General features: G+C 39.4%; 1 protein-coding gene across 1 annotated transcript in view; it reads left to right on the top strand.

The window, feature by feature from the left end:
- csmd2 (CUB and Sushi multiple domains 2) overlaps positions 1–23,932 on the top strand; it is a 281,630-nt gene that overhangs the window by 46,409 nt on the left and 211,289 nt on the right. Inside the window, 1 exon segment of the mRNA XM_034236672.1 lies at positions 2,588–2,700. Coding sequence (XP_034092563.1) covers positions 2,588–2,700 — 113 coding nt within the window.

Genomic DNA, 23,932 nt, shown 5'->3' with positions numbered 1-23,932 from the left:
ATGATATAGTTTGCTGAGAACATTGGAGAAATAGCTGGAAAGGCAATTAAACCGTTTAAGCAGCCTACTGTATAGTACTATACTTAGCACATGGTCATTGTCAATTCTTTTTTATGTCGAGGCACATTTTTATTTCTCCATTCATGCTGATAAGCTTGATTATTACTAAGAATTGTCTTCAAAGCAGCACTTTGAAGTTATGTACTGTATGAATTTCTTCTTTGAGGGCAATTGGCGTCAAAACACTCAGAACTTAAATTAAATTAATGATCTTAGTTTATTGTCCTTTTGTTGCAGGAAAAACAGAATTGAACACAAACAAACATCACTTGTGTTCACTGTGTAAGAAGTGCCTTTGCACATAAACATTGTAATTTAAAATGTAATGTAGGCACTATTTTAGCGCTGTGCACCGGGCTTCTGTGCGTCATGCTTCTTGGTTTCAACATCAAAGCTCATGAATGCATAACCAATATGTGCTGATACATGTGGTATGGATTCATTTAGCATGTGTCCTCTCCTGTGTTTGAAAGTTGTGATGTAATGTAATAAAAGCTGATTTAAGATGCATGCCAAATCCAAGAAAAACACCTCATTGCATAAAATACATATACATTTTATATACATCATTTATATATATATATATCAGGGTTTCCAACTTTGGGTACCTGGCTGGAGTGAGATTTTGATATCATGGGTTTAATTACACATATGCGCACTAAATGACTGCTATCGTGTCAGCAGCGGGACCTTAGCATATATATAGCATATATACAATATATACAAAACACAATATTGGACACAGACTATAAAGGGCACAAAGTTTCATTCACTAATGAAAGTCAAACACATGTTTGTTTCCACTGTTTTGTCGCGATAAGCAATTTATTGACTTATTGTACGATAAATAAAAATGACCTCGATAAATTGCCATTTACATGAGGATGTGACTAGCAGTTTGAAAGGATGTACTTGCATTATTATTATATATTATCATTATGTCAGTGGTCTAAAATGGTCATACAACGGTGCCGACAATATTATCGTTTATCGCAATAATTTCCGGGAAAATGAATCCAACCAAATTAATTATCATGAGAGGCCTATACATGACACACACACACACACACACACACACACACACACACACACACACACACACACACACACACACACACACACACACACACACACACACACAAACACATCTACAGACTTACTCCAAACTGCCAAATATATTAATTAACGCACTCTCACTCTCATATACTCTTTGACTCTATTTTTGGCCTAGTAGAACAATAACCAGCAGACTTTTACTTTTTATCATTTCTACTGGATCTTAGATCTGCGCATGCGCAATACGGGTTGGGGATTGACCAACCGGCTCCCACTGCTCTGCTGTCTGTTAACGTTGTTAAGAGTGGTGGGGACGGGGAGGAAGCGGATCAACAGCTTGAGAAGCTGTCAACTCAACATTGTAAATAACCAACCAAAAACGATCGCCGGTTCATCTTGTTTTTGGTGTGAGAATAGTTTGGGCAGCGTGAGAGCGTGAGATTGAGAGTGAAAGTGTGTGTCACACGCCAGATGCGTGAGAGTTGGCAACCCTGATATATATATATATATATATATATATATATATATATATATATTTGAACATCTGTACTAATCAGTTGTTATGTCTCAGATAATCCCCACTGTAAATGTATGCTTTTGCTGAAATATAAAAAGCTTTCTGCAGTTTTGCTGATTAAACCAAAGCCATCCAGGGAGAAAATCAGGGCAAGTATGTTTGAAGCTAATCAGTTTCTTTGAAGAACGATATTGTTTTAAACCTGTAGGAATGTGATTAAACGTTTCTCTTATCAATGTTCACCAGGCTGTTGTGAAATCATCACAGGCTCTGCTGTTCTCATAAATAGAATTAAAGTAACATTTTTGATAAACTGAAGTCCAGGTGAGTCACAGTCCTAATGCTGATTCAAGTGTTATGAAGTAGTTTAAAATGGAAACCTACTAAAGACTAGGTCAAACATGCCCACACGACTTAGTGGGTTTATAGAACTGTGGTGAGAAAAGTGTTGATACAATTCTTAGAGTGAAATACAACATTAAAACAAACATTGAATACTTAGATAACCTTGACCATTTCTGATAAGCTACACACATAAATAGTAATTATATTTGTTTCTCTTCTACTTAAATTTCATATCCAAAAATAAGTCCTTAGTTATTAGAAACGGTTGTTGACACAGAGTCCGTCATTGTTATGATTGTTGTCTGTATAACTATTTGTTCACACTGGAGACTATTTTTATCTCTTATTTACTACGGAAACATGATTGCATACTCTGTCTTTAGCTGATTAAGAGAAATCTGTTGAGACTTGCTGTCCTGTTGAGGTCTTGACATTTTAATACTTTGTGGATGATTCACTGCCTCATTATACCAAAAAAGTTATCTTTGAATGCTGAAGGGAACATCTGGCTTGATGAAAGTGGTTTTCATACCTGACCTTGCGACCAACTGTGCTGTTGATTGGATCTTTTTTTTGATCGTTATTGTCCTTCTGTCCATTTGTTCTCAGGTTATCAGGGTTCCAGCTGCCTTCACCCATTGTGACTACAGGCTCCAGGATCACACTGTGGCTACTGTCTGACTACGCGGTCAGTGGACAGGGATTTAAGGCTGTCTATGAAGGTAAGACAACTTTCATATCATTTGTTTTGTGTTACATCAAAGATTACCATGTTGCTATCTTTTCCTCAAGGTTCAAGGTTCTTTATTTTGTCATACGAACATAGCTACAGTGTAGTTATGGCGATGAAATTCTTAGGTCACAGGCTTCTCCAACAGTGCAACACAAAAACACAGATAAACAGAAAAATATACTGCAAGTAAAAAGTAAATACAAAAAGAAAGATAGTTGAAAAAAAAAGAAGTGAAATAGTGCAATAAGAGTCTATGCAGGGGCGCACATCACTTTTTGCCCTGGTTCTCAAAGGTGCACCTGGAGATGTTGCTTTGTGCGCATCCATAAAATGAAATAAACCGGACCTTTTGAGGGGTACTTGACTTTATGAACGGGGGGGGGGGGAGGTGCGCTAGTGAGCACGCAGCAGGGTTACTGTGCGGAGCGCATAAAGCAGACCCTTCTCGCGATAGCGAGGGATCGCAGATGCCGTCGTGCTCGTGGACGGATTAAAACAATTAAACCTTAATAGCTTGCGGTTTTATACTTTGGCGGCCGTTAATACACCTGGGCGGCCCGCCCAAGTAAAGTCTATGTGGGAAACCCTGCTATCTTACCAGTTCTTATGCAACTTGCAAATATCTCTCTCTCTTCTCTCTTTTCTCTCTCTCTCTTCTCTCTTTTCTATCTCATCTCTCTTTTCTCTCTTTTCTCTCTCTCAATGTTGGTGCGCAAATGCGCCTTTTTTCAAATGATCCGGTGCTCTTTTTTGGAGGGGGGTGCGCACCTGCGCACCAGTTATGTGCAGCCCTGTCTATATGCAAGTTATTGGAATGATATATTAGATAAATAATTACTAAGTAGCAGATGAATGTTATGGATGTTGTTTCAACAGTTCAGGTGATTAACAGATGTTGTTTCAGCAGTTCAGTTGTTTAACAGTCTTATTGCCCGTGGTATGAAACTGTCCCTGAGTCTGGTGGTTTTAGTCCGGATGCTGCGGTAACGCCTGCCAGACGGCAGCAGACTGAACAGTTTGTGGCTGGGGTGATGGGGGGTCTTTTATAATCCGGAGGGATTTCTTCCTTAGCCGCTAGGAGTAAAGGTCCTCCATGGATGGCAGCTCCGTCCTGGTGATGTTCTGTGCAGTTTTCACCACCCTCTGTAAAGCCTTACAATTGAGGGCGGTGCAGCTGCAGTATGGAAAACGAGTCACCAAGTACTTGAGGAAAAAGCCTCATAAGTCACTTCAGCGATTGTGACTGTGTGACTGATATTCAAGTTAAATCTCCTTGAATTCCTTTCTTCATAATTGCTCTTATGTCAGTAAGTGATGCCAATAATTAGGCCGGGATCTTTCAGCCACTCCCATTAGAGCAGCATAGCTTGATGGCTTTAGAGCTACTGAGCTAGAATCTTTCAAATATTCTAACAAAAGGATAAAAGAAAGCAGGAAGGAGAGAACATGGTGTACACAGTGACTCTGGTTAGAGTTCTGGTACAAATGATCTTGTGTGCACCAAACTGATTGTATTATCATACCGTTTTAAATCCATTCTATCCAGCTAGGTTATCATCTCTCTTCCCAGGCCAGGAGAAGAACCTTTATCATGGTGACTCGGAATGCTTTATGACCCATGGCCGGATGATTTTAATGATGGCAAATTTCAGATGCACGCAGGAGGAAAAGGCGAGCTTAGGGAGGGGAAGGATATACAAGAGAATGACTAATTAGGCTAATTACCTGACAAGAGTTTGACACTCTTTTTGAGACATCCTGAATGTGGGGATGTGGCTCAGGGAAGCAACATCAAGGGACTCTGGAGGCCTAAGACCACATTGCATGACTCGATGAATCGTAAGAAAAAAGAGCAAAGAGACTGTTTGTTAACTCCACTGGGAGGCAATTGGGGTATTGTGGCTTTCTTTGGCACTAGTGGAAATATACTTGTCAGACTTGTCTAGCTTCTGACCTTGGATGATGCATCTGCGTCTTGCTTCAAATATGTTTGAAGAAACATGTTTTGAAAACTGGCAACTAGTGATTTAACGTAGTAAGTAAGTACTATTTTGATAGTTTGAAAACTAGTGCTGGGGGGGAAACGATTATTTTGAAAACGATTAATCGGGCGATTATTTGATCGATTAGTCGACTAATCTAACGATTATTTTTCTGTTGTTCAATTCATAAAAAACGTAATGTAAAAAAAACGTAATGTAAAAAATAATTTTTTCACGATACTGTGTCTCAGGGGATCTTAATATTTAAGAACCTATTAATGTGTTATACCAGATTAACGGAAATAATCTCAGCTAACTGACGATACAAACCATGTTTACCAAAACAAAACACAAGTCTCATAAGAAGCATCTAAATGACCCCTGAGCGAAAAATGCTAACGGACATTGGCACAGAACTCAAGATAAAAGTACCCTTATTACTTATCGTAGCTGCACATACAATATATCCGATTAAAGCTGAGACTCCACAGATTATGTAGGTATATAGTATTATCACTGAGTGATCCGGACTCGCGACAGGGGAAGCAAATACAGTCATCACAACACGTACCTTCACAGAGCTTCTAGGGAGATCGTCTCACCACCGTAGCTGTCAATCTGATCAAAAGACGTGTTCAATGCTATGGTTCAATGGCATTCAAATGAGAAAACCACAGCTAGCTGCTGCTTCTGCTAGGCTATGCAGCAGTCTCAGTGAGATATAAATATCTTTGCGTTTTGGACTAACTTTAAAATATTCCCATGCTTTTGAAGACCTAGGGCGAGATGTTTTCGTTTGGGGGCTTCGTGCGCAATCCTGTGAGGAGGAGGTGGTAGCCGTTTCAGTCTCCATTGTGTTGGAAGCGCGATTGCGAACTGCTTGTTGCTTTGGGTGACCCACGTGTGTGTAGCGACGCGTCGACGCGGAAATATGTCGTCGACGATATTTTGAAGTCGACGCGTCGACGCGTCGACGCGTCGCTACAGCACTATTGAAAACATACTATTTGAGCTACTACTTGTCTTTCAATTGTGCACTACCTGCTGTGCAATCACAAGGCCAAGATAATATGGTCAAATAATGAAAATCTTAACTCTTGTGTTATCTTCCACACCAAGGGTATTAGTTCAGGCATATCAAACATGTTGAGAAACTGGGGAGATAAGTGCAAAGCCATAATTACCTGCCACACACCTAACATGACACTGGTGATACCAACTGTAATGACCCATGTCACATGGGAAAAGAGAGAGGGCTGCTGTGCTGACATGTGGTGCTGCCCTGTAGGTTAGAGTGAATGTTAATTGAACAGTGAGAAGTACAGGAGATATGCAAAGCACAGCATCAGGTCACTGTCACTGAATAGATGGCAGACCACCCACAGTTGGCCTTTATTACACAGGATAAGCACACACATGAATCTTAGCACACTTCTTCAAATGAGGTGAAACAGCATCTCTTTTCTACTTCCCTTCATTCTGTTCTGTTATATTGTATTCTGCTCTTCCTATGCACCTCTTTGGCAATTTCCTCATGGCTCACGGGGGTTATTTGACTTCCCTCTGAAATCCTGCTACGGCTTCCTGGAACAGAGGCAGAGATAATACACCTCCATCCAGCGGCTAGACCTGCGTTATCTGGTTGCTGATTACAGTTAATGAGGCTTACAATCAGCTGGATGGTAAGAGCAGCCTGGGTAATGATGTATATTACATAGTAAATCATCATTTCAAATATTTATGTTATGCCAGTTCAAAACATTTAGTGAAGAGATAACAATCTTTTTTTAACCAGACCTTGTTTTAACAAACTTAATTATAAAATTGGCCCAGTTTACAACACAATAGATATTTTCCTCTTCTCAGTGTTTTCTGGCCGCCTCTGAGCTGTGTGAAATGTTGTTCTATTCAACTACCCAGGCAGCCGAGAAACACCAGGAAGGTGTCACAGAAGCTGACACACTGCTTTGTGCTGTTTTGTTTGAAGTCTGTTTGACCAGAAGCAACTGGCATAGAGCCACTGTGCTGCTTTGATTTGATTAGTTTGCAGTTAGAAGAAGTGCACAGTGGTCAGCAGGGGACACGACCAAAGATTGGACATAATCAGAGATCCCACTGTGTATCGGCTCAGGAAGTTACCAGTATCTGTGGGTGATTTAGTATTACTGACATTAATCGTCCCGAATTTACCCCTTCAGTAAATGATTACAAAACGCATTCCATTTAGCACGAGCTCTGCATGTCACATTATCCTTTGCTCAGTTGGAGTTTTCTGCATTAACACTTTATTACGCTCCATTTGAGTCAAAGATACACATAAACAAACAACGTGGTACTGGGCCAGTCATTGTCCTCTTCGCTGCACATGTTGCCCTTTTTTAGCAAAAAAGCTGTTGGAAAACCACACAACTAAATACATTATATAATTCTACAGAAACTCACTTCTGAGATAACAGCCATTGTTATTTGTTTTCCTTAGCAATGTTGACACATAGACTCCCCTTCGCTGTTTCCAGTCCCCACACAAAACAATGAAAGTTGAGTGTGTTATGTCAACTTCTTGTTAACTTATGATTAATGTACTTTAAAGTTAAGAATGAACAGCTGTGTGTAGGCTGGTATTACCCAGGATGCAGATCAGCTGCGTCACAGCATTGATGTAGCTGTGTCACGTCTCTGCCATGGTTTGAATGGTCGAAATGAGCAACAAGATATTTAAATGTGCAAATGTTTTAACTTAATCTTGGATAAAATTAATATGTGAACTACAGATGCTAAACATGAATATACATAAGAATACTTTGTATGTACTTATATATATTTATCTATATCTATCCATCATTAATCCTCTACTCCTCAGAGGAAACATAGCATTGTGGATTTTTTTGGGTACCAGCCTGACATTTGGGAGCCAATCATTTTTATATTACACTGTTGCTTCATGTCTGGCTGGTTGTACAGGACAAGCTTTCCCCCATCTCAAGCTGTTGTTGTGCCTGCTCATTCCATACGACCCACTCCCTAGTTTTTCAACAGTTGAGTAATTTCTTGCATTTAAATAACTGTTTCGATGTGTTCCAGTTAGGGCTGGGCGATTTGGCCTAAAAATAAAATCGCAATTTTTTTCTTCTAACTAATGGACAATTTTCGATTTAAACCTCGATTTTTTTCAGTTTTTTTTTTTCTGACAGCTCAGCTTCAATTTTGTCCTGCTCTGACTGGGAGGTAGACGACACTGTCAGTAGTGATGTGTGGGTCGCGAAGAGCCGGCTCTTTTAAGTGAACGACGGGAGCCGGTTTTTTTTTTTTTTTTTTTTCGCGGAGGGATCTAGATCGGCATGAAGGCACATTATGCAATGTGCACATTATCCCGCTTATTACATGGCCACATTCTCAACAAAGTAACGACATGACTCCCAATATTAATTGAAATGCTTTTATGGATTTAGAAAATGATTTTATTGATTTAAAAAATAGTTTTATGTATTGATTTAAATTGACATGCATCCGCTAAGAAAAGTAGTCCGTTGTTACTGTTTGAACTAACGTAGCAACGGCAGGAACTGCTTCGATAGTGTTTTTGAGGAGCTTTTTGATTACAGATTTGAAAACATCGTTGCTTGCTTTAAAAGTAGCACACTTCATGATGTCAGACCTTGGGAAGTATCTAGATATCTCTGCCCTAATGCCAAAGTAACTGGCAACTGAATATGTGTCGCCGTTTGATGTCTATCTGGGCCGCTGCGTAAAAAGGAGGGTTTCTGCCCCGTTACTTCTCTTCTTACTTCTATAAGAATAAAACACGGAGGACGGAGATCTCTTTTCCTCCCCCTCTACAGACCGCCCAGCAGCTGATCTCAGAGCACGCTCCCCTCTCCTGCAGGGGGGCGTGGTCAGCTGCAGCTCACAGAATCAGCCCCTGCAAAAACAGCGCTGGAAAAAGCAAATGGAGCGAAATGAGGCATGGCTAAAATGCAAGATATTTTTGGTATTTTGAAAAAAAAAAAATATTGATATACTTTATATAGGTCGATACAGTAGCCCCTTTTTTTAAAAATAGTTTGTATAGGTGTTGCTATCTGTTTTGTGTAGCGTGGTTCTACAAGCAAGTCAATGCATTCATTGGGTGTTATCAGAGATTTACACGGGTCTGTAAATGCAATGAAAACAATTGGCCACAGCAAATCATTTATATTATACTTTATTTACTCTTGAATACTTCAGTACAAAGGATGTATTGAATAATTTAAGTGATATATGTGTACACAGAGCTGCAGATCGGGTAGTCACAGGCAATGTGGCTGAGTTTTGTGCGCATTCTGGAAAGTGAGAGAGTAAGCTACTACGGAGTCCCTTAAAGCAAAACAAATCTGCGGAGTCTAGAAATGTTTTTAAATCGCGATTTTTCGGTTTAGCCATTTCACAAACCGTAGGAAAGTAAAAATGCAAATTAATCGTTAAATCCGAAAAAATCGCCCAGCCCTAGTTCCAGTCAGGCTTTCGTCCAAACCACAGCACTGAGACTGCTCTTGTAAAGGTCTTTAATGACATCCACTTAAACACAGACAGTGGCAGAACTTCAGTGTTAGTATTATTAGATCTCAGTGCTGCGTTTGACACTGTTGACCACAGCATATTACTAGACCGACTGGAAAACTGGGTGGGACTTTCGGAAACAGTTCTAAATTGGTTTGAACCCTACTTAAAGGACAGAAACAACTTTGTTTCTATAGGTAAATACACATCTGAGTTGACAAATATGACATGTGGGGTTCCTCAAGGCTCCATCTTGGGGCCTCTTCTCTTTAACATCTACATGCTACCACTGGCTCAGATAATGAAAAACAACAAAATAAGTTACCATAGCTATGTGGATGACACACACATTTACATAACAATTTCACCAGGAGACTATGCTCCAATTCAAACACTGAGTAAGTGCATTGAACACATCAATGACTGGATGTGTCAGAACTTTCTCCAATTAAACAAAGATAAAACTGAGGTAATGGTTTTTGGAGCGAAGGCAGAACGTATAAAAGTTAGCGCTGAGCTTCAGTCTGCAATGTTCAAAACAACAGATAAAGCCAGAAATCTAGGTGTAGTCATGGACTCTGACCTGAGTTTCAACAGTCACATTAAAACAGTTACTAAATCAGCCTACTATCACCTAAAGAACATATCTAGGATTAAAAGACTAATGTCACAGCAGGATTTGGAAAAACTTGTCCATGCTTTTATCTTCAGTAGACTCGACTACTGCAATGGTGTCTTCACAGGTCTCACTAAAAAATCTATTAGAAAGCTGCAGCTGATTCAGAACGCCGCTGCTCGAGTCCTCACTAACACTAAGAAAGTGGAACACATCACTCCTGTTCTGAAGTCTTTACACTGGCTTCCTGTGTGTCAAAGAATAGATTTCAAAAATACTGCTGCTGGTTTATAAAGCACTGAATGGTTTAGGCCCAAAATACATTTCTGACCTCCTGCTAAATTATGAACCATCCAGATCTCTCAGGTCTTCAGGGACTGGTCAGCTTTCTGTCCCCAGAGTCAGAACTAAACATGGTAAAGCAGCGTTCAGTTATTATGCTCCAAATATCTGGAACAAACTCCCAGAAACCTGCAGGTCCGCTTTAACTCTGACTACTTTTAAATCCAGACTAAAGACTTTTCATTTTGCTGCTGCTTTTAATTGAACTATTTACATCTTAAACTGCACTGTAACTTTTATCCATGTATTTTTTCTTTTAATGTGTATTTTATTATCTTTTCTTTTCAATGACTGATTTTAAATGCCATTTTCTTAATGTCTTTCGTTTTTTGTAAAGCACTTTGAATTGCCTTGTGTTGAAAAGTGCTATATAAATAAACTTGCCTTGCCTTGCCTAGCCAAAGACGACAACTGTTGTTCTTGGCTTTGAGAGAATCAATGAAGCCCTGATTATGTCTTTGTTCACGTATGTGCATACATTTGTGTCTCTGTGTAGATGTCTGCTGGTATGTATGTGAGGCTTTTACTCTCTGGATGTCCTTCCATTTTCTCAAATGGGTTAAATGCATTTTTTTTTTCTGATCCTGATTGGCTTTTCTCACCATAGCTTTTGGCAGTAAAACCTCAGTACTCACAGGCTTTTTTTTCTATTAGGGACTGTTTTTACCATCCACCATTTTGGTGTGAGCCCATCTCGTCTATATTAGATATCTCTTCTGTTTCAGCCCACTCTGCAATAAGCCTAAGTGCTGCACAGTCCATCTCCCCAACACACTGCGTAATGGCCGAGACCACTCTGGAATTTCTCCCCTCTCGTCACCATAGCAACCACCAGACTCCCTTTTTTCCCCCGTCTTATTCTCCTCTTTCTGTTCTTCATCTCCTTCCAAACACTTTATTCATCTGTAATCGGTTGCTATAGAGAAGGAGGCTAACATGGGCAAAGGGAATTAGAAACATTTGCAGAGCTTCTGAAATGATCTACTGGGAAGAGAAGACTCCTATCTCTTCTTGTCTTACTGCATCCATTGCACAACATCGTTGACTTCTCTCCATCTTATTTCTCTTTCCCTTCTCCCCTTTCTCTGCTATATCACAAATATCAACCTCCACGACCCCCACATTTTGTTCCCTCTTTCCTCATGTTATCAAGCGCTCTCCCTCTCCCTTGAATATTCAAGTACCGCGATGATTATCCAGGCATGTGTCGCCAAGTTCCTCTTCCGTCTGTGTCTTAGTTGCATATTCAATGTGCCTCCAAACTGGGTCAGCCGAAAAAAAAACAATCACAGCCAACTCTCCCGCACGATTCAAGCCGCCTGCTTCCTCAGCATTAAGTCACTGCAGGTGTCTGTAACGGGGACAAAATAGCATGCACATAATATTTCATGAATTAATTTAGAATACATTTATCAAAATAGTTTTGCGTGTATCTATTTCCTTGCAAACCTAAATTCATTGCTACTGTATATCTAAGATCCTCAACTCAGTTTAATGTGAATTATAAATGCTTTTTATGTTGGTAGAACTGCATTATAAAAAGGGTAGCTAAAAAAAAGCTAAATCAGTAGGCTTTGTGTGACAATAGGTCTCATGATGAGCGGTTTTTTATTTTAAGTGAGTAAAGGAGCAGCAGAGTATGGAAGCCTGTTTGCGCTACAGAAAAAAAAAATCCTGTAAGTCAATATATTGACTTAGCTATCTCAATATATTGACTTACTATCTCAATATATTGACTTAGCTATCTCAATATATTGACTTACTATCTCAATATATTGACTTAGCTATCTCAATATATTGACTTACTATCTCAATATATTGACTTACTATCTCAATATATTGACTTACTATCTCAATATATTGACTTACTATCTCAATATATTGACTTAGCTATCTCAATATATTGAGTTATATATATTTATTTTTATTGAAACAATGTCAAACACAGAATAAGGCACATAGACATCAATGTTCATCATATAAGCGGTACAACTTCATATTAAGGTACACAAATTCACCATCAACAAGTTGTTAATTAACATGCATATTAGCAGTATATTGGCTTTTTATTAGTACTTATAAAACACTTATTAATGCCTTATTCTACATGACCATATTCTACAAGTAATCTGTGTATGTTACACTTGCATGTATGAGATCATTAAGTGCCTTGTAACTTCTTTTTTTATAGTTTCACTCCGTTTGAATTTCAGTGGACTGCAAATATGTCAATAAAGGAGCATGGCTGCTCATTCCCTGGCTCTCAAAACAGTTTGGCTGGCTGTTTAATCTATGTTCACACTGAGACAGTACAACAAATAGAGAGAACAGTACACTTATTGTGTAAGCATACATACAAGCAGGTCACACAGTATGATCACAAATACATAAACTCTGTTAAAAATCAGTTTTATTAAAAAGTACAAGCTGCATATGTGTTCTCAGCCTTGGAGAAACTTGACATGTTTTGGGATGTGTCTGAACCTCTCTCTAGTGGTTCATTAAAGGTGGGGTAGGTAAGTTTGAGAAACCGGCTCGAGATGCACTTTTTGTTATATTCCATGGAATGCTCTTAACATCCCGATAGCAATGAAGATCTTAAGTGCTTTGACAAAAAATCATAATCTGTGGAAGCCGTAGTACTGTAAAAAGCACGACCAATCATTTTAAAATAACGGCTAAAGTAACTGGATGGCCTACCTGCCTGTCAGCCTTCCATCTGTGCACAAACTTATCTCGTGCCCTCATTGGTCATGTGCACGTTCGTGTGTGTTGGAGGAGGGGCTCTGTAAGGAAGTGGCAGATTTTTTCCGGCTGTGTATTTTCAAATTCTAGCGCACTCGAGCTGGTTTCTCCAAAATGACCTACCCCACCTTTTAATAAAACAGATAGTTCAACGTGAGCCTACTTTTGTTCATCTACTGTTGAGGTTCATTTCAGTAGTTGTGTGCTATAATGTATTTACAAAGTGTGAAGAGAAGGCAACTTTAGAATAGGAAACCTGTTCAGGTCAATTAGAGTCAAATTAGCTTATTGGTTATGAACAAGACTTCACTTTAAAATAGGGAACATATTCTTGGATATAAATACCTAATTTTGAGTTATTTAGACATATTGAGGAGAGCATATTAAGACCAAAGCTCATGTACAACAACTTCCTTACTTGCAATAGATAAGGACTAATTAGAGGGTTATTGAGGAACAACTCTCAACTAATGGCCTATTACTTGTAGAATATGGTCATGTAGAATAAGGCATTAATAAGTGTTTTATAAGTACTAATAAAGAGCCAATATGCTAATATGCATGTTAATTAACAACTAGTTGATGGTTAATTTGTGTACCTTAATATAAAGTTGTACCGTTTATATGATGAACATTGATGTCTATGTGCCTTATTCTGTATTTGACATTGTTTCAATACAAAATATAACTCAATATATTGAGATAGCTAAGTCAATATATTGAGATAGCTAAGTCAATATATTGACTTACAGGATTTGTATTTATTTGTTCCTGTGGCGCGCCTTCCAGCACCATAGCATTCTCCTGCATCCATCACAGCTGATCTACAATAGCGCCTCTATCTACTCCCCCTCCACCACCCTCCCTCCATCCCTCTTTCCTATAAGCATGCGAGAGGAGAGAAGATGAGGGTGATGAGAAAGCACTGAAGCATGAGTGAGTCTAGTGCCTAATTGAAAAATGAGACTTGTCTCCTCAAGTCATGGAGTTTGCCAAATGAAAGTGTCATGACAGAAGTGAATAGACACGGATCCAATTCTACGGTCCTAATGTTCTATCTCACCCCACTGGGACTTCTGCACACTTTACTCAGGGGTATATTATTGCCCTGTTTGTGTGCCGGTGTCTTTAAAGGGAGGGGTTGAGGGGATTTATAACCTGCTGAGCCCCAAAGAGATACTTTCCTCGATGTTGTTGCTGCTCGCTCTGATACAACTGGCTTTGATTGGGAGAGATGCGCAAGAGTTATTGTTTGCCAAAGAACAATTTACATGGATTGTTTTAATGATTTGAATTACATATCATTCTGCAGATATGTTATATTCCTGTCCTTCTCAATTGATGTATTCTGCCTCTTCGCAATATTATAAATGCACTCAGCTTTTTATGGATTCCGTTTCGTCTGCAAATGATGCAATCCACTTTTTGATTAAATATGACCAGTGGCTTCCAGCATGGGAACAACTATAATTGTTGCAAAGAACACAATTAATACAAAACAACAATAAAGAGCCTCGCTGTAATGCATACTGTATAGTTACATGACCATAAGTCAAACAAGTTATCTGTTCAGCTGCTGCACATTGTGCTTTTCTTTTTGCACACAAGTCTAATTCGCCGTTTGCTTTTAAACAAGAAGCCATTCAAAGTACAGTCTGCATGGATGCTTTGCTCCATATACTCTGGGGCTTCTAGAGCTTAAGTTATTATGTCTAAACAGGCACAGGCTCAGGTGAAATGAACTAAATCAAAGTAAGCTTTAAGTGGACAAATCAAAGAAACACACATACTCATTGGTTGTGTAATGTTACAGTGGCAAGTTTGGATTGACATTGCAAAATGTTGCGGATACTTCCTGGGAAAGTGGCTGCATGTGTTTTCAACAGTGCACACAACATGGCGGATGCTAACTCAACTCTCCCGGAGGGGTACACCGGGGGCTAAATTGTCTCTTTAGCTGTAGACAAATTATCACTTTAACCTGTTTGTGCATACACCAAAGCCACAACACAAGTATACAACAGATTCATCCTGTTGGTAAACAGTTATTGATTGGTAAACCAGGACCGGCTGTCTGTCAAGAAGACAAAAAAACTAATTTAGTTTCCCCAGTTGCAAGTCACTCGCTATCTGTTTTGATAAATCTATTGTAGTTATCATGGAATTATGTTGGGCACATAGGCATGCACTACTCTAAGCTCTGTCGGACGCAGTTGTGGCAAAAACAAAAGCCTTGCACAAAGTGAAACGAGAGATTATTAATATTAATGATCGTGTGATTTTTAAGCAATAAGGCTCATACTGTACTGTAGTTCAAGTTGTGCCATTGCGAAAGGGAACACTGGGGTGGCATCCCATACATTCAGTGGAAGACAAGCTTTTGGCATTAAGCTTATCTTTTATATAGAAGCCCATGCTACTCGAGGCGACCTCTCTTATGTTTTTTTTACTTTGCTTCAATTTGATTTAAATATCTCATGAGAGCTTGGTGATGTATTACAGTTTGAATAGAGAACACTTTATGTTAGGTTTACGTCAAAATGTAAATCACTACAGATAGTTTAAATAGCTTTATGACTGTTCAGTGCTGAAGTCAACAGAGACTCTATATACTACAAAACATAAATAAATGAAAAAGCTGTACCTTGATATATTTGTTTTGTAATTTTCCACAGTACATTTCTTGGGCCCTTTCTCATTTCTCTAACTCCCCTCCTCGACTCCTATCCTCGTGTCTTAGTCCCGCCCACAGGAGATGCGAGCCGAGGAGCCGAGGAGGGGAACCGAGGAGAGAGGAGGGGAAGCAGCAGGCGGTTAGAGAAATGAGAAATCCTCTCCTCTGAGCGGTCATTTTAAAGAGACGTCCATTAATGATGACAGGAGGCAGAGCACTCTGTCTGATGGACAGATGTGTTCATGACCACTTATATATTTACTTTGAATTCATTGACAGTGCGGTATAATGAGACAATAACAGGCTACAGATGCGGACATATACACACAATATTTATATACATATATACAATTTCAGAATCAAACAAGTATGAGAGCACTCTCATAATAACGTAACACAATCAGAGACTGGATATACCCACCCCCCCCTCTCTCTCTGGTCGCAACAATGAGGAAATTAAATTACGGGCCAAAAGTTTTATTTACAAACTATTAAAAGTAAGCAGAGGACACCAAACTTACTGAGACCTGTCTGTCCGCCGCACCTACACACTGTACAACACGCACCTACAGCTCCTAAAGTATATCATATATATCAGGATACAGCCATTGTATATTTTATTATGTGAAGCACTAAATGGTTTTAGACAAATATCGACTCTTTGTTTGTAGATATCTACTAAACTAAAGCAAATAAAGAGAGTAATGAGGCCTAAGTGATATATATTATACACACTGCTCTGCTTTCTGCACGGACCTCACAGCTGTTCTCACTGTAAACATCGAGTCATGATGAAAGCAGTTAATAAAATAATACCCAGGGGATGCATGCAGAGCTGTCATTGGCTGAGATAAGTCCGGCCGTGCTTCACGACTCTTTTACACATCACTGTTGCCGGAAATGCATCCGCGGAGGAGCCGTGGAAGACCGTGGAGGACCCATCAGTGTATCCTCCATTATAGCTCCTCCAGAGAGCCTCCTCGACGCTCGATCCTCGGTCCTCGGGCCTCGAAGTGCATTTAGAGAAATGAGATGTCCTTCAACATGGCGGGCTGAAATTCATTTCCGGAGGACCGAGGAGTCGAGGAGGGGTAATTGATGAAATGAGGAAGGGCCCTGGTAAATAAATTGCCTTAGTATGATGTGAAGTATGTGAGCCCTGGTAGGAGGTCAGGGGCTGGAGGCTGCCTTGAACAGTTTAAATGTCAACATGGTTGCAAGCTGTTGTCAGCCACATTACAAATCGGGTTTTTAAAATGCATTCAAAACATACCGCAAAACATTGTTTAAAGATAGAATAGTGCCTGAAATGCATCTCCTTCAAGCTTTGATATAATTTACAGCTCTTCTGATTGTAGATGTTTCCGGTCTAGCTACCTTGACTGCTCTGTAGACTGTGCATGTTATGAATGCATTTTGTTTTGTATGGATGAATGAATAAATGTATGTATGCACATGGTCTTTCTTCAGCTGTTAAAAACAAGGAGGCTGATGCCCCTTAAGGCTTGCATGCTAGCCAGTTTTCTCTCTTCTCTTTCGGTCTCTTTTTCAGAAATTGTTGTAAGCTTTTAAATTGAGGTTTCGTTTTACTATCAGCTTGAATGTTTTCATTAAGTGTTCATGATGTTGCGCTTGAGGAAAACATATATAGTAACATTAACTTATTTTGCATTTTTAGGGTAGGTTTGGGATATTACCATGTTGTGCTGTCATGAAAGCTCCCTAAGCCTTACATTATACTAAGTCTTAAATGTACATCAGCACACTGTTCTTCGTCACTGAAAACCACTTGGAAGAAATAGGTATAAATGTCAAAATGTCCGTCATATGAAAAGACTATTGCAGTGAATGCCTTGTGCTACATGATATTGGAAGGCAGATAATGGAAGCCTTATGCTCACCAAGTCCCCCAGACGCTCAGTATTTCTTACTGTAAATGTCATCCATGTAGGTGTTTGATAGAGCCTTGAAAAGGTTAGGGTTGTAGATGCCTTGTAGACTTTGCCACTGCTTTCCAGTTTTTGAGTTTGCAGTCATTTTAAGATAAATGTTTGTTTACTGATATCCGCTCTCCCACATGTAGTGACTCACCGCTATCTTTTGAAATCATATGAGTGGACACCTTAAACTGAACTGCAAACAAAACTGTATACAATATGTGAGATTATTTTCTTAACCTTCCAAACATCATTTTTCAATGATATGTTGTAGGTTTTGTGTATATATATATATATATATATATATATATATATAGTATATATCAATAGCCCTTCAAGCAGATTTTATTTGTGTTCGAATTAACAGTCGCAGTGACCAATACATAACTGTGGTCATTGCAACAGGCAAGTATGAACATTGCAATTATATACAAATAACCAATGAAATGTAATCAAAGCATTTACAAGAAATGAACTAAGGTAGATTCCTTCAGAGGTTTGCTCTAGCTCTGTTGCACTGGAGATTGGAAAAACTCGTCTTTTCTCAGACAGAAGTGTTGGAAGCTAAACAATATTCTCTGAATATGAGAGAGAACCTCCAGAATAAATCTCGCAGCATGTGCTCATACTGCACCAGTGGCACAGCTTCTGCCCTCTTTGACCCGCAGTGTCCAAGGCTAAGTTATAGATTTTCCCTCAGTGCTCTATTACGTCAAGGTAACAGACAGCCTTCAGATTTTTCTGCCATTGTTAAAATGATGGAAAATATTTGCTTTTGGCAACCTCTGCTCCTCAGTGACAAACCATTTCCATAACGTCTTTATGATGTATCTTGCTTCTTTCTTCAATCCAGACCTTCCTTTTTTTTCCTACTCCCTGTATATTTTTTTTTAAAGAAAATCAGTTGAATAGTGCAACCCTGCAAGTCTTCTATAAAGCCTTTTAACAAAATATTCTTTGGTTTGCGATTTCCTCTTCAAGCGTGTTAAACCTAATGCCATTATTATGTATTTGTTTGAGCCTTTGCTGCATGTTCTTTTGGTTATCTATAAAACTCCAGCTATAGTAAAACCTTTGCACCTGAAATGTGTTTTTTTTGCTAAAAATGCACCACATATTTATTAAGGGAAGCCAAAGCAAATACAAAAATACTTGCACTCAATACCCACAGAATCCCTGGTTATTGTGGTAAAACTGTTAATTACACACCTGCCATCACAACTGCAGAATGCCTTTCTTATTTTATCATACGGACAGCAGGTCCAATGTACATAAATGTATTTATTCAAGTGATGATTTTTCTCCTGGGAGATATGCCACAGTTACAAGTAGCATACTGCTTCTTATTTAAATGGGGTTCACGAGCCTGAACTTGCTCAATGGAAGCCCAGCTATTACGGCTGTGTATTTTGCTGAATGTATTTAGTAATTTTCTTGAAAAATGTGGACTTTCTTCCGGCACGTCCATGTAAGCAGAGCTTCCTCTCCGGCAGATTGTAGATGTTATTAGTGTCTGGCATGGGAATCGGCCACCAGCTTGTCTGACCGTTAAATGCTTCTGACACTTAATTAATGGCTGATTGTTGTGCGGCACTTTTTCGTCAGGCTAATGAAGACTGTTTCAGCTCACACACACGCTTACGTAAACACTCACGCTACTGTGCCTGGCACACACACTGACATTCACTAACAAACACTCTGCATCGATATTCCAGTGCACCAGAAACATTTGGAAAACAACCAAACAACGGTGATGAACTGAATGCAACTAACCCATAGTGCATCAGTATTTTAAACTTGTGTTTTATCTTAAAGTGCACCAACATGCTATGTTTAGGCAATGGCATAGGTCTCAGATATATAAAAAACATGTCTATGAAGTGTTTTGCTCAAAATACCAAACAGATCACCCATTCTAGCCTTGCCTCATATCCCTCTATTTCACTTCCTGTTTCAAAAGTGCTGATTTGGGGTATAAAGCTTTAAAAAAAAAAGAGGGGCGGAGCTTATGCCTGCTCATGCGGGAGATGCTACCGGCAGATTCTGCCGTGATGAAAACGCCATATCATGGATTATCAAGGATTATTTCTGAAACAGTCTGGAGCTCAAAGGCTTTCTCTCTTGCCGGTTATACCACAAGGTGAGTTCCTTTTCATTTCCTGCTTCTTCACACACATGCTCTCCAGTATAGGTTAGCTCTGAGTGTTAGCGATGCTAATGTAAACACCGACCATATTACGTCCAAAACAGTCGGGCATTGTTTCTGATAGCAACGTTTCTGATAGGGCCGTGGGTTTAAAGCCATCCTACTTTTCCGATGTTGCGTCATATCGGACGCACATCTGGATCAGCTCCGTTGTAGCCCCGTTTTTAGAGATTTGGGTACGGAGGGAAAGAGAGGGTTTTATTTGTTTGAGTTCCCTGACACACCGGGGACACATTTATGTATAAAAGACATCAAAAAGTGCATTTTGCATGATAGGTCCCCTTTAAAACAACTATTCAGTGATTATTTTTCAAACATTGAAGATAAAAACAAAACAAAACAAATCTTTTCTGACACTATTTAACTGTTTATTGGATTCTTAAAAGGTATAGTTACGTTTTATGACTTCTCAGCACTCAACAGAAGAGTGAGTGAATTCAAACACGAGCTCTCGATACTTAGTTCAAGTGTAACTGCGCATTATTTTGTTCTCAACCCAAAATGCCAGTGCAGTTGGGTTAAGACAGCGATTGAAATCCTTCTAGTCGCCTCTGCCGTGCCTGCTTCACATTATGTTAATATTTTATACTGAATCCCACATCTGAGCCTTTTTGAGATTCATGTTTTTCTTATCCTTCTTCTATTTTTATAAGAAATGACACAAGCTAAGAGGACTCTTGACAAGTCATTGCCAGGCACGTCTGCTTTGCACAGCATTGCAAGACACTGCCATCACTCATTCCTGCCCTCTATTTGTTTTCTGGGTGAATGGGCGGCAGACAGGGTCTAGTTTGTGTTCAGAACAAGTTGTTGTTTTGCTCTCCAGATAAGGAGGAGAAAACAACACTCCCACACCATCGTTGCACACAGACACATCTGCACAGAAGACACTCCAGCAGACCCATGCACTCAAGTGGACTCAGGAGTACACACTCAAACATAGCATTATGCATCCACTGCGCAGCGGAGCATATAGAGATTAAGGTCATCCTCCCCTGTGAACCTGTGGCTCTGGGTGTGTTCTTTTGCAGTTCCTCAGTGCAACCCAAGCAGTGTGTGCATTTGTCTATATATATATATATATATATATATATATAATACCAGGTCTCTATCACTGTGTACACAAATAAACATTCACTAAAATGCAGGCTGATGGATGGCATAGACTGTGTATATAAATAATATATATATTTTGAAAACTTTTTGAGTCCTCTTTGAGCTATTTTTGAAACAGCAGGTGATTTGTCACTTTGTTTCGGGCTCAACACATGTTTATGGATTGTAACAAAGGAAGTATGTCCTGCTGTGCAGCTGAGGTGTGAGCAGTGTGACAATGGCACAGAGGGACTGACGCCACAGCCTTGTGTACCTGTGTGTGTATTCAAAGGTGCGTGGTTGTGTATGTTTCTATACTGCACATGCATACTGTACAAGGCTTTCTATTGTGCAGTCAGAAGGAGTGAACATTGAGGTGTTTCTCTCATGCCTCTGTATTTCAGCTTCTGTGAAAGGCTCTCTGTGTTCCCTCGCTGACAGACTACACACTGACAGGGCCTACCCTCGCTGCATCTTAACACAGAGAGGGGGAGATTTTGAGGAAGACATGAGGGAGACACAGCAACTTAGACATCAACTGGTGGAGAGGGGTTAGCCAGAGAAATAACTGAAAAGGTGATCGGTTTTAAAGGGAAGAGGATAAATAGGAATTGAAAAACATACATAAATAAAGTGACAGATGGAGAAAGACAAGCCTGACTCACAGCTGAGGTAATGGATGAAGCTGTGAAGGAATCTACTTGTGGAAAGCAGGTCAGAGAAACACCAGTTATGCCACATGACACATTTGCTGCTCCGTTACTCAGCGCTCCCCCTTCTCCACAGCCATGCATTTTTTACTCCGTGAGCTCATCTCCTAAAAAAAGCAAGAAGGCAAATGCTCTCACCTCTTCTCTGACATAACACTTAGTTATTGGGTTTTGACCGCATTAAATGTCACCCAAAACACTTCAGCCCCTTTTACCTTGTTCTGTTTGACTGCTCCGAAAAGGTTGCTAATGTTGTTATTCCTCAACTGTGTATGAGTGGTACCAGTCTGGCACACTAATTCTGCCACTTTATGAAAATGTGTAATTAGGTGCCTCGGTTGGCCTCTTGTAAATGTCATCTGTTCTGTTCTCTGGATCGTAGACTTTGATTGAATGAATTCCACCCTTAGATACCACTCATCGGCCAGCTTGCTGTTGGTAAGGGTGATATTTCTCCTTTTGAAACTGTGACTGAGGTGTTGGGATATATTCAATTCAAACTATTAAAAACAAACGATAAACCTTTCCCCGTGTTCAGAAAATAAATGTTAGTCAAATTATATTATTAAAAATGTATTTTCCGAAAGGGAGAAAGGTTTGTTTTTTGATTGTTTATCTTTTCTTGACTCCTGTCACTTATTGGAAATGAGCCATCCACAGATTATAGTCAGCAGCTTTAATTTAACTAAGTGAAAAACTTAACTTTTACTCTTTTTTATACCCCACTCTCCTGCTTTATTTTCGCTTCATCTGTCTGGCACTCTGTAACAGTGATTTTTATTATCCTTCTCTTCCCCCCTCTATCTCTCATCAGGATTAGCTTCCCGTGCTTGTTAGCGTGCTAGCTCTTTCCCTCCCTCATTCCCACGTTTGTCTCTCCGTACAATCCTTGTTTTGTGTGGATTAGCGCCCGTATTGTCCTCGGCTTAGGGTGTCATTGTTTCTGAGCTGGGATGAGGTAGGACGTGCTCCTGAATATGTGTATGAGAGAGTCTGTACAGTATGTGCCAATGTGTTTCCGCACTTGAGACCAAGGTGATGAATACCCTTTTGTTCCAGATTTTTTTTTTTACAACATGCAAGCATCACAAAGCAAACGGAAAGCTCTGTATTTGATGTGCTCTCTTCTTGTTCATCTTATAGGCATTTGCCTTTTTTGACTTGTACCAAGTGTTGATGCAAGAGTATGTGCTAGGTGTAAACAATACAGTTGAAAACGCTTGTCCAACATGTCCACTTATGCAGGTCACACTGACGGGGTAGAAAGATAGGGCTGCTCGATTATGGCAAAAATCATAATCTCGATTATTTGGGTCAATAATTGATATCACAATTATTAAAAATAATACATTTACTTTGAAAACATCCATTTATTGAACAAAAATGTTGAACAGTATGTTTTTAACAGTTGATTAACCTGAACTTTAAGTATAATTCAACTGAAAAAACGTTTTATTTCGATTATGTTTTCATAATCGTTGCAAGCCAAAATCGTAATTGCGATTAAAATACGATCTAATTGAGCAGCCCTACTTCTGACGCTGCAAAATAAAAGCGAGATGTGTTGTTATTGTCATTTTCTTTCCACGTGCTGTTCACTCACTCACTACAGACAGCGATAGGGCAAAAGGCAGAGAGTATAAAACTATTAAACGAGGTATCGGTGTTGATCGCATAGTGGGGAGTCTACATTTGCTCGGTGTGACAGACAACACTCAGCAGGTGCAAAGTAGAAGCGGTCTGCTGATGTGCTGTGACTGGACAATCATCCTGCTTCCCCGAAGTTGCAGTTCTCGTTAGTTATGTTTGGACGGAAATGTGTCGTAGAGAGTACAGCTTTATTTCAGGCTCTGTTGGCTTTGTGCATGTAGTTTATATTTTTGAATGTAAAATACCGCTGTCAGGGCATAAAACCAACCATTTGTTTTCAGATATAAAAAAAAATCATATTGAATTCTGACCTTGTCAAGAGTGAAATTAAATTGTGGATTTTGGAACAATTGTGACACCCCTTTTATTACTTTCCGACTTATTTACTCTCTTGTCTGGCAGGTACATTGGTGTGACAGTTAATCGATCCAGAAAATGTTCAGCTGTTGGAGTTTAAATGTTATTCAGGAAGACGGTATATAATCATCCTATCTCTTGTGATTCAGTGGTTACCCTCAATTGCTTCTTCCCAATTACACTGATTTAAATTAAACTTTAAACAGCATAACGTGTATTTACTGAAGACTCGAGTATAGGCGACATCATTACACATTTATCATTAAGCAGTTGGGTAATAATATATCATTAAGATTGCCTTGCATGCATGTTACCGTCCCTTATGAAATACCCAATGGCAGTTATGAAGAGTAACCGGTGCGTTCTTTTTC

This window comes from Gymnodraco acuticeps, unplaced genomic scaffold (assembly GCF_902827175.1).
Source record: "Gymnodraco acuticeps unplaced genomic scaffold, fGymAcu1.1, whole genome shotgun sequence".
In the NCBI taxonomy this organism is placed as follows: Eukaryota; Metazoa; Chordata; class Actinopteri; order Perciformes; family Bathydraconidae; genus Gymnodraco; species Gymnodraco acuticeps.
Note: the sequence above shows the minus strand (reverse complement) of the source record. Positions and strands in the feature narration are given on the sequence as shown.